Raw genomic sequence first — 12,337 nt, 5'->3', positions numbered from 1 at the left:
ACATAAGAGCAGGAATTATGGTGCAGGTAGGGAAAATCAAGGTCACTCAAGTGGTCGCTTATCTGGGTCACCCAGGATTTCTGAAAAGGGAACTTCCAGGGTGGGCTCACCTGTCTCCTCATCTAGTTGTGTGGCTGGCGATGTGTTTACTGAGGTGGATGCCTTTGGAATGGATGCCAAATGGGGGCATCCATTAGGGGATCAAAGCCTAATGTCGGGCACTTATATTACAACCAGAAAAGCTCATGGCCAGGCACTTACACTACTGTCCCCACTAGACTTTGGGAAGACAGTTGTGTCTGAGAGTGGTCCAGCTTGATTTCATACTGCGTTTCGTTCCTTCCACAGTCTTCCTTAATCCACTTCCCTCTTGTTTTACTTTGGGCTGTCCTAGAAGCAGACCCTGAGACAAGCATTAGAATTCAGTGGTCAGGGTCTTCCCTGGTGGTCCAGTGGCTAAGACTCCGTGCTCTCAATGCAGGGCACCCAGGTTCAATCTCTGGTCAGGGAACTAGATCCCACATGCTGCAACTAAGAGTTTGCATGCTGCAGCTAACACCTGGTGCAGCCAAATAAATATTAAAAAAAAAAAAAGGAAAGAATTCAGCGGTCACTTGGAGTGCAGGAAGTAAGACAGAGAAGGGACAATTGCTAATAAAAGGTGAGCGATGGAGCTTACAACACTATGGGTACCTGAAGCTTAATTCACCTGTGGGAACCCAGGCAGACAGCGTGGAGGAACCCCACCCAGGGGGCGAGGGAGCTGGGACTGATGCACCAACTCCCATCGGTCAAGTCTTCAAGGAAAGTGAGGCAGATTCTGACCATTGAAAGGCAGTAGAGTTCTCTAAATTAGTAACACCTGAATAATATGGCAGGCCCAGGGGGCACCCCTAGCCATCTGCTACCTTCCTCTTCCCTGCATCCCTCACCCCCAGATCCTCCTGGTCAGAACCCACGTCTGGCTTGAGGCTGTATTTCTCTCTCTAGTCACCAGGGCAGTGAGCACTTTCGGAACGATGGCCGTGGTGGTGGCAGAGACAGAGAATGGGCATGTGAGTCAGTCCTGCCGTAACATCATGGGGCCACTGGACACCAAGCTTGTCAGGGGGGAGAATGATTTTTAAAGAAATAACTTTTTTACCAAGTTTAATCATATATGATCACTTGAAGCTATGAAAAAGACAGAGAAGGAAAAAAGGTAGTTTTTTTGGTTATTATTCTAACCATATTCCCTGGGAGATTTGGAACAATTTCCACCAAGGCCAGAGTTCTATAGATCTTCCCTGGAAATTGCTTCTCCAGCACCACCTTCACTGAAATTAAAGACAGAGCAACACGAGTACAGATGATGTAGTACAAGGAAATTGTCTGTGAAAAATCTCTGACTGTAGATGCCACATAAAACGGCGGGGTTAATGTCATGCTGTTGGGATACATTTACCCTCACAGTATGGAAGTCCTTATGTGTATCGACATTTCAGCTAGAGCCTGTTCACCTCCATTAAGCCACAGGCCATGACGATTTCCTGTTACCTTAGGTATTTTTCGGTTTAACCATTGTCACCAAAGTTCTCTAGTTTTATTAGTCCCAAGCAACCTTTAAAATTGCCTGATGAGATAGAATTTATCTTTCAAAATCCCAGTTCAGTAACCACTTTCTCTGTGAAGCCTTCTCTGACCTCCTTCTCCTGTGCCAAGCAGAATGAATCTTCTCTGCCCTGTATTGGTTAGGGAGGCACATGGCTGCAATACAGAAACCGCAACTAATGGTGACTGAGGCAAATAGGGGATTCATTTTCTCACAGAGTAAGAAGTACGGAGGGAAGTGGTTTCTGGCGTTAGATCAGCTGGTGAATGGCGTCCTCAGGGCTCTGTTCCCCTTAACATGTTGGTATGTATTGTCATGCTTATTGTCTCATGGTCACATAATGGCTGCTGGCATTCCAGACATCACATCCGAGTTCAAGGCAGGAAGAAAGGGTGACTTTAGTTGAATCTGTCCCTTATTCTCATTGCCCAAAATTGTGTCACATGACCATGGCTAGTACCAGGGAGGCTAGAAAAGCTGAGCATATTGTCATTCAAAGCAACAAGAAAGTTTGATTTCTTGGAAGTTACTTCCCGTTATTATTGTTTTCACTCTGGCTCCTTTTATCACCTTGGCTGTAGCTATTACCTGTTGCCACGATAATGCTGTGTAACAAATGACCTCAAAGCCTCAGTGACATACAACAATAAACATTTATTTAGCTCATGGGTGTTTGGGGTTCAGCAGAACTGGGTTGAGCTTGGCCGGGCTCAGCGGGGCTCGCCCGTGTCTGAGGCCGAGCTGCTCGCCAGCTGACCTCTGACGGCCTCAGCTGGGAGAGTGCGGATGACTGGCAGCAGCTGCTGTGCCAGTCATGCTATTCGGCCACTTCCCTTGACAGCTTCCGAAGGTGACACCAGCTACTCTGTGAGCACCCCCCGCCTTGGAACCCATTCACTCCAGGTGAGTGGGGCCCTCATTCTGTGCAAGCTTGGAACGGGGTAGAGAGGAACGTGTGAAGGACACAGATGCTGCCCTTCAAGAGAAGGGAGGCAGATACATAAACCTGAAACATGGCCCGTGGTCGTGGCAGCACATGGTCGATGTCAAAGTACAGATGCCCTGTTAGGTTCCTGGGGAAGAGAAGACCCTGTGGTCTGAGACTTGAGCTGAAGCTCACACAGGTGCCCCTCTCCTCTCCAGACACCGTCACTCATCTTTAGAACATGGCCCGCGTTGGCCTGCCCTGGTTGCTGTAGCCGGGCTGCAGTTTCCACGTGGACCAATTTCCATGTGGGCGGTCCCAGGGTATTGGGCCAGCTCAACCATTTTTGAGACGTCCAATCTGTCTTGTGTTTTGTAACGCACCTTGTAAAAATAATAACATTAAAGAACATCATCTAACAACTCCCCATCTGGAAGTTTATCCTACAAATGCAAAAGGATATATGTTTAAAGATTTTTATTGCAACACTGGTTGTGGTCCATCCATTTATAAAGGAAAATAAGGATTCACTCAAAATACAGAGGTAGCGAGGGTTTACCCGTGTTCATGCTGATCACATTTATACTTGTATGTAAATGGTATATTTATGGACGTAGAGAATGGACTTGAGGACACGGGGAGGGGGAAGGGTAAGCTGGGACAAAGTGAGAGAGTGGCATGGACATATATACACTACCAAATGTAAAACAGATAGCTAGGGAGAAGCAGCCCCATAGCACAGGGAGATCAGCTCAGTGCTTTGTGACCACCTAGAGGAGTGGGACAGGGAGGGTGGTAGGGAGACGCAAGAGGGAGGGGATATGGGGATATATGTATACGTATAGCTGATTCACTTTGTTATACAGCAGCAACTAACACACCATTGTAAAGCAATTCTACTCCAATAAAGATGTTAAAAATAAATAAATAAATAAATAAGGACATTGGTGACTCCGAAACGGCAGCCTCCAAAAGTGGATGGCTAGGATTCTAAAACCGTCCCTCCCTCTGTGTGGTTGGAGAAGACAGCTCGTTAGTAGGCGAGCTGAAAATAGAAAGTGGGGATGGGGTAGTAGATCAGAAACGACCTCTGCACAGGGCGGCAGCCGGGCCCCATGGGAAGGCCTGGGGAGGGTGCTTGGCTGAGTTACGATGCTCTCTGAGGTGCCTGGGAGACGGGTCCGTAACGCCCTGCCTCCCATGGTAATTAGAAGGACTGAGTGAGAGAGTCCTTGTCAAGGACCGGAGCAGGCCTAAGTTTCTGGCCCCACGAAGAGCGGCAAATATTATTAATAGTGATGGTATTATTATCCTTGTCAATGATGCTATTATTGTATCCTTTGGAAATATAGGAATGGTCAAATTAATCCCCAAATGCCTCATTCTCTAAAATACGTGGACCAAGTGGTATTGATAGGACCATCGATATCACACTTCCAGTAGGCCCTCTGCCTCTTCAGGTTTGACTTTGTACATTTGTTTTGTTCCTTGATGCTGTTTTGCTTTTGTGTTTTTATTAGCAGTAGACCTTTTTTAGAGCAGTTTTAGGTTCACAGCATAACTGAACAGAGGATGCAGAATTCCCACATCCCTCCGCCCCCGTCACACACACAGCACCCCCATCAATATCTTGTTCTGTTTTGTTTGTTTTTCCAGTGGGAACCCGATTTCCAGTGGGTAACATGGTTAGAAGAGAGTTTCTTGTAAGCAAAGTGGCGTGCCGCCCTCAGATGCCAGGAGGTGCTCTGCAGCTGGAAAGGAGCCCCGTGGCCTGGCAGGCCCCTGGGTGTCAGAGGAGTTTTGTCACAGGGTATCTGAGGGTTGGCGTCCCCACCTCATGCTGCCTTGTGCATGGCACTAACTTGGCTTTCAACAGCCATCACCCTTGAAAGCACAGAGAGCCTGGCAGATCTACTCATTTCTGGTCCTAATCCAAGAGTTGATATTGCCATGCGTTAGATGGAGCTTCTTGCCTCGAAACAGGATCAATGCATAATATTGGAACATGGTCTTGGAGAGAGAGTTTATGGACTTGTAAGCGGCATTGGGGGTTTTAGCCTGTTGAGTATGTCAGCTATGGACAGCTTATTTAGTTCTTGGTTAATCCACAGATGTGTAACTCTGTATTCCAATTACTGCATTTGGCTGTCCCTTCAAAGATAATGATAAAGCCTGCATAATATGGGATGAGCCAAATCATACGGCAAAAGAGAGTTTGAGTCCATTGCAACCTGGGAATGTATATTCTGACTCACCCACAAAGGTATAAAATACAGCACTAATTTTTTTTTAATTGACATTTCCCTCTCCCCCCGAAAAAACACCCCACAGGCAAAAAACTCTGTACAGCTTATGAATAGACCAATCAGTAGAAAGTTATTTTTAAGGCTTCTCGGCATGGCTGGCTTCCCAGGCTCAACAGAGATTAGAAAAGTGTAAGAAAGAGTCCTGACCTCTCAAATCTCCCACCACCTACAAAAATCACATGAGAAACACAAATTCGCCATTAGCCAGACTCATCAAGAAAAAGAGGGAGAGGACTCAAATCAATAAAATCAGAAATGAAAAAGGAGAAGTTACAACAGACACCGCAGAAATACAAAGCATCCTAAGAGACTACTACAAGCAACTTTATGCCAATAAAATGGACAACCTGGAAGAAATGGACAAATTCTTAGAAAGGTATAACCTTCCAAGACTGAATCAGGAAGAAACAGAAAATATGAACAGACCAATCACAAGTAATGAAATTGAAACTGTGATTAAAAATCTTCCAACAAACAAAAGTCCAGGACCAGATGGCTTCACAGGTGAATTCTATCAAACATTTAGAGAAGAGCTAACACCCATCCTTCTCAAACTCTTCCAAAAAATTGCAGAGGAAGGAACACTCGCAAACTCATTCTATGAGGCCACCATCACCCTGATACCAAAACCAGACAAAGACACTACAAAAAAAGAAAATTACAGACCAATATCACTGATGAATATAGATGCAAAAATCCTCAACAAAATACTAGCAAACAGAATCCAACAACACATTAAAAGGATCATACACCACGATCAAGTGGGATTTATCCCAGGGATGCAAGGATTCTTCAATATACGCAAATCAATGTGATACACCATATTAACAAACTGAAGAATAAAAACCATATGATCATCTCAATAGATGCAGAAAAAGCTTTTGACAAAATTCAACACCCATTTCTGATAAAAACTCTCCAGAAAGTGGGCATAGAGGGAACCTACCTCAACATAATAAAGGCCATATATGACAAACCCACAGCAAACATCATTCTCAATGGTGAAAAACTGAAAGCATTTCCTCTAAGATCAGGAACGAGACAAGGATGTCCTCTCTCACCACTATTATTCAACATAGTTCTGGAAGTCCTAGCCACGGCAATCAGAGAAGAAAAAGAAATAAAAGGAATACAAATTGGAAAAGAAGAAATAAAACTGTCACTGTTTGCGGATGACATGATACTATACATAGAGAATCCTAAAACTGCCACCAGAAAACTGCTAGAGCTAATTAATGAATATGGTAAAGTTGCAGGATACAAAATTAATGCACAGAAATCTCTTGCATTCCTATACACTAATGATGAAAAATCTGAAAGAGAAATTATGGAAACACTCCCATTTACCACTGCAACAAAAAGAATAAAATACCTAGGAATAAACCTACCTAAGGAGACAAAAGACCTGTATGCAGAAAACTATAAGACACTGATGAAAGAAATTAAAGATGATACCAACAGATGAAGAGATATACCATGTTCTTGGATTGGAAGAATCAACATTGTGAAAATGAGTATACTACCCAAAGCAATCTACAGATTCAATGCAATCCCTATCAAATTACCAATGGCATTTTTTACGGAGCTAGAACAAATCATCTTAAAATTTGTATGGAGACACAAAAGACCCTGAATAGCCAAAGCAGTCTTGAGGCAAAAAAATGGAGCTGGAGGAATCAGACTCCCTGACTTCAGACTATACTACAAAGCTACAGTAATCAAGACAATATGGTACTGGCACAAAAACAGAAACATAGATCAATGGAACAAGATAGAAAGCCCAGAGATTAACCCACACACCTATGGTCAACTAATCTATGACAAAGGAGGCAAAGATATACAATGGAGAAAAGACAGTCTCTTCAATAAGTGGTGCTGGGAAAACTGGACAGCTACATGTAAAAGAATGAAATTAGAATACTCCCTAACACCATACACAAAAATAAACTCAAAATGGATTAGAGACCTAAATATAAGACTGGACACTATAAAACTCTTAGAGGAAAACATAGGAAGAACACTCTTTGACATAAATCACAGCAAGATCTTTTTTGATCCACCTCCTAGAGTAATGGAAATAAAAACAAAAATAAACAAGTGGGACCTAATGAAACTTCAAAGCTTTTGCACAGCAAAGGAAACCATAAACAAGACGAAAAGACAACCCTCAGAATGGGAGAAAATATTTGCAAATGAATCAACGGACAAAGGATTAATCTCCAAAATATATAAACAGCTCATTCATTCAGCTCAATATCAAAGAAACAAACACCCCAATCCAAAAATGGGCAGAAGACCTAAATAGACATTTCTCCAAAGAAGACATACAGACAGCCACGAAGCACATGAAAAGATGCTCAACATCACTAATTATTAGAGAAATGCAAATCAAAACTACAATGAGGTATCACCTCACTCCTGTTAGAATGGGCATCATCAGAAAATCTACAAACAACAAATGCTGGAGAGGGTGTGGAGAAAAGGGAAACCTCTTGCACTGTTGGTGGGAATGTAAATTGATACAGCCACTATGGAGAACAATATGGAGGTTCCTTAAAAAACTAAAAATAGAATTACCATATGACCCAGCAATCCCACTACTGGGCATATACCCAGAGAAAACCGTAATTCAAAAAGACACATGCACCCGAATGTTCATTGCAGCACTATTTACAATAGCCAGGTCATGGAAGCAACCTAAATGCCCATCAACAAATGAATGGATAAAGAAGTTGTGGTACATATATACAATGGAATATTACTCAGCCATAAAAAGGAACGAAATTGAGTCATTTGTTGAGACGTGGATGGATCTAGAGACTGTCATACAGAGTGAAGTAAGTCAGAAAGAGAAAAACAAATATCGTATATTAATGCATGTATGTGGAACCTAGAAAAATGGTACAGATGAGCCAGTTTGCAGGGCAGAAGTTGAGACACAGATGTAGAGAATGGACATATGGACACCAAGGGGGGAAAACTGCGGTGAGGTGGGGATGGTGGTGTGGTGAATTGGGCGATTGGGATTGACATGTATACACTGATGTGTATAAAATTGATGCCTAATAAGAACCTGCAGTATAAAAAAAACAAACAAAACAACTAATACTAAACTTTCATTGGGTTATTTGTATAGAAATATGTTAATATAAATGTTTCAGACATTACATGAAATTTCTAAAAATCTTATATTTGTATTTGTATGGAAATATGTATGGAAATATGTTAATATAAATGTTTCAGACATTACATGAAATTTCTAAAAATCTTATATGTTCTGGTATAATGTTATAAGTAATAATCCTAGTTATTACTTTAAAATGTGTATCTCAAAAATAACTAATTTTCTTGTCAACTGCATTATTATGAACTTTCATCAAATCTTTAACCGTGAAAAAAAAAAAAAAAAAGAAACACAAATTCAAGGTGGACAAATCAGAAAATATGGATAGGAATTATAAAGTGCAGATAGAGTTATACCAACCAAGGGAAAAACTATTTTGATTTATGGTCTTACAAACTCTTATATGCAAATATCAATATATAAGTGTGTGTATATGTATGCACTCATATACATAGATAATTTAACAAAAAAGAGATTGTACACAATGTTTTATAGCATTTTTTATTTAACAAGGGATCGTAAATGCCTTTCCTTGTCACTAAATATGAATTTACATAATCCCTGTTAACAGTATTTCCTGGAATGATGAATCATTACTTATATAACCCATCCCCTATTGTATATTTTGTTAGGCTTTGGTAATTTATTATAATCAGCATTTTGGAATGAATATCCCTGTTGCATATGTTCCTGTGCCCTTGTCTGATACTTCCACAGAATCAAGTGTTAAGATGCACTTTAGAATCTTACAATCTGGTTGAAAAGACCAAACACGTAGATGTGAAAAAGAGAACCAGTTCATAAAGGGGGAGGAGTGTCTAAATGAGTGCAATAGCCAGGAGTCAAAGGCCAGAGCGATCGTCTCATGCTTGAGTTGCTCCAGAAGGCTTCTAGAAGGACAGCTGCAAGTGACAGAAACACAAATCAGCTTAAGTATCAAAGGCACATTATCAGCTCATGAAATTGGAGAGTCCACGTTGGTTTCAGGCTGAGCTGGGCCCAGAGTTCACGTGGTGTCACTGGGCACGTGTGTGTGTGTGTGTACAGTGGATACGTGTGTATCCACCTGTCCCACCTCTTGGTTCGGCTCCTTGCTGGGTGAGCTCACTCTCAGGCAGGCTCTCTAAGACAGCTGCAGACTCAGGTGGTGCTTTTATCTCCAAGGAGAGAGGCCCCCTTTCCCAGCTTCTGTTGACCCCTGCCCGGCCCCTCGCAGACCTCTTGCCCACCCACCACTGCCTGATGGAGAATGGCATGTTCCGGTGCCCAGCCTGGGTCCTGTGCCCGTGCCCTGTGGTGAGGCGGGTGGGGTATGTGATAGAGGCCCTTCCTGCAGAGCAATTAGCCAAAGGAAAATATGCTGGGAGGTCAAAATACGAGAGAGAAGTGACTCCTGAGGATGCTGGAACTTGAAGGATGAGCAGCCACGCCCGTTAGATGTTTGGGGCTGCAAGTAACAGGGAAACTCCAAATCAAATGGGCCTGTTTGCCAGTATGTTATGCTATGAAGTCCAGAGGCAGGGGGTGGCTCAGGGACCATGTGATCAATGGCTCAGTGACGTCATTACGTTGACTCAGGGTCAACTTCATCTCAAGTCAGAGTTCTCTCAATTTGTTGGCCAATGGCAGTCAGGACTCCCAGCTTCCTGGTCCACAGCTGGAGGGTGAGGACCCACTCTCTGTGGCAAGGACTGTAAAGCCTTTCCTGCCATCTGATTGGGCCAGCCAAGGTCACGTGCCCACCCCTGAACCAATAGCCATCCCTGAGGAATACTGCATCCTGATTGGCCCATCAGGGTGATCTACTCCTGGAGGAAAGGGTGGAGCCACCTTCCACATGGGAACAAAACTGGGGTCCTATTAGGAAGGAGTGGAGGATGGATGCTGAGTGGTCAACCAACAATGGACTGCGAATAAGATCTCATGAATTAGAGAGGTGATTTGTGGCCCAAAGGTAGAATTCCAAGGAATGCCTTGGTTATGGTTGACCAAGGATATGGAAGCAACATTGCAGGGGCTGTCCTGCAGGGAACAGGAGCGTGAACAAACTCAGTAGGAAGTATTCATCTATTTGTTCCTTCATTGCACATAAATTTATTGAGCACCTACTATGCACCAGGCCCTGTGCTGAGTGCTGGGGATCAATGAGATAAAGTTCATACCCTCATGGACTTTTAGAGGGGGAAAGAGACAACAAACAAATTAATCAAACATAAAATAGGTCAAGAAAAACAAAGCAGAATAAGGGGGGTGAAGAGAAAGGGAAGGGAGGGGAGTCCAAGGCCCCTTGCTTTGATTGACATTAACCCAGGGACCTGAAGGACATGGAGGACGGAGCCAAGTTGATCTGGGGGGAACGTGTTCTGGGCAGAGGGAACAGCACGTGTAAAGGCCCTGGGGCAGGCATCCGTGTTGTGTTTGGGGACCTAGGAGGTGGACAAGATGGGAGGGTGGGAGGTGGCAGGCATTGCAACGACTTTGTACATGGTGTAATGACTCTGACTTTAACCCCTTCTCTCCTCTCTTCCAGGCCATGTACATGTTCTATGCGCTGGCGATTGTATGTGATGACTTCTTCGTCCCCTCCTTGGAAAAGATCTGTGAGGTATGTGTCTGAGCCCCGGTACTGCTCCAGCCTCCCCCACTGAGTTCCTGGGGAGCCCTCCATGCAGCTGGGGTGGGAAGGCCAGGCACCAGCATGCTTCAGAGCTGTGGGCAGCATTAGTGCAAAAAAACATCTCCAATCTGCTTAGAATTTCAGTGTGCAGATCTGTAGTTGGGCTTTAACCCTCACGGCCAGTGGTCCCTGCCCCATTGGGCGTAACTCAAGGTACCACCTGTGCTCTGCTCCTGCTTTCTTTCTCTTTAAGCCTGGCTCTTCCTTTCTCCCCTCACTTCCTCCATCTTCCTTGCTGCCCTTTCCTTCTGCCGCTGCCGTAACCCTCCCTCGTGATTCGATTCATGGGGTCCGCACAGAGTGAGAAGTCTTCAGCCATACCTCCACTGCCCTTCCTGTCCACGTATGTGCAGAGACGCTCCAGGCAGAGGCCTGAAAGGCAAGACGATGAAAGAACTGGCCACAGAGACCAGGAAATCAGCCTAGTGAACGCCAGGCTGAACACCAAGTTACACCCCTTTCATCTGAAAACACTTAGCATACCTAGAACTCCTTCATTCTCTTGCTTCTTTCATCCCTTTTTCTGGTTTGAAATGTAGTTTGCTTTATCTGGACGCTTTCTGTTTTATTTTATTTTTAATTCAGAATCCCATTTGCAGAAGGGGTCTCTTCCCCAGATGCACTTCCGGTGCATCCAGAACGCCTGCTTCTTCACATAGCCTTCAGCCTGGGCTGACCCTCCCTTTCTTCCCTCCCTTCCCCCCAGTCTCTGATTCACTGGGTCTTGGGGGCGACAGTGGGGAACAGAAGTAGCATTTCTAATAAGTTCCCAGGTGATGTGGAGACTGCTGGTCTGGAAGACACACTTCGAGAACTGCTAACTGAAGCAGTTTCTTCCACATTCTGAAGTCTGTTAGTTTTGTGTACTTAACGAAATAAAAGAGAATCATGCCGCAGCAACCGTGGAGAGGCCCGGGGATTGGAGGTGGGAAGTGGGAAAGGAAAATCAGTGAGCTGGTCTCTGAGATGGACGCCAGCCAGTGTGGAAGCCTTTTGTCCAAAGTGATTTAACGTGAGAACAGGGTCGCCTGATGGAGAAGAGGAGAAAGCACGGAAGCACCTGTAATCGGGGTCATCTGTGATCTCTGAAATCCACCTTTTGGCAGTTTATTCCTCATGGGAAGCGAACTACGCTCTGTCCCACACGTTTTTTTAATAGCAACGTTAAGACCTCGTGCTGGAAATGTACATACAATTGTCAGAACGTGTTCTCCTCCATTGAGGAGACGCACAGCACCTGTGAGCACAGCCCTTGAGGAGGAATCAAGGTGAAACACAGCGTGGGCCTTGCCATCGCGGGGCCGTGGGACGCGGGGCAGCTCCAGAGTGAGACACAGGGGCAGGTGAAGCGCTGGAGCTGGAGATGCAGAGGGAAGAGGGGGTGAGAGAGTGACTCGGCCTTGGGATCGGGGAAGGGCTTGTGCAGGGGCAGGATGGGAGCAGTGATCTCAGTGGCAACGTCTTACAAGGACGGATATTTAAGCCGAGAGGAGTCTGAGCAGAACCAAGCTGGGAGAACCCGGGGCAGGACTCAGCGTGTGTACGTGTGGGGAGCCCTGAGGACGCCAGGCTGGGGCATCCGGAGGGAGCTGGGAAAGCTTCTGAGGACTGTTCCGATAGATGGAAAGGGTCCTGAGGCAGGAAGACCCCCCCCCCAGCTGGTGACTCTAAGCACCCAATGCCACGTGGCCAGGGCCAAAGTGAATGAGGGGTG

At 44.8% G+C, this 12,337-nt stretch overlaps 1 protein-coding gene across 2 annotated transcripts in view; it reads left to right on the top strand.

The window, feature by feature from the left end:
• SLC24A3 (solute carrier family 24 member 3) overlaps positions 1-12,337 on the top strand; it is a 472,654-nt gene that overhangs the window by 332,139 nt on the left and 128,178 nt on the right. For both annotated transcript variants that reach the window (XM_036827175.1, XM_036827174.1), the window contains exon 4: positions 10,477-10,551. In XM_036827175.1, coding sequence (XP_036683070.1) covers positions 10,477-10,551 — 75 coding nt within the window. The remainder of the gene's footprint in view (positions 1-10,476; positions 10,552-12,337) is intronic.

The sequence above is a fragment of the Balaenoptera musculus genome, chromosome 15, assembly GCF_009873245.2.
Source record: "Balaenoptera musculus isolate JJ_BM4_2016_0621 chromosome 15, mBalMus1.pri.v3, whole genome shotgun sequence".
Lineage (NCBI taxonomy): Eukaryota > Metazoa > Chordata > Mammalia > Artiodactyla > Balaenopteridae > Balaenoptera > Balaenoptera musculus.
This window is presented reverse-complemented; position numbering and strand designations above follow the sequence as displayed.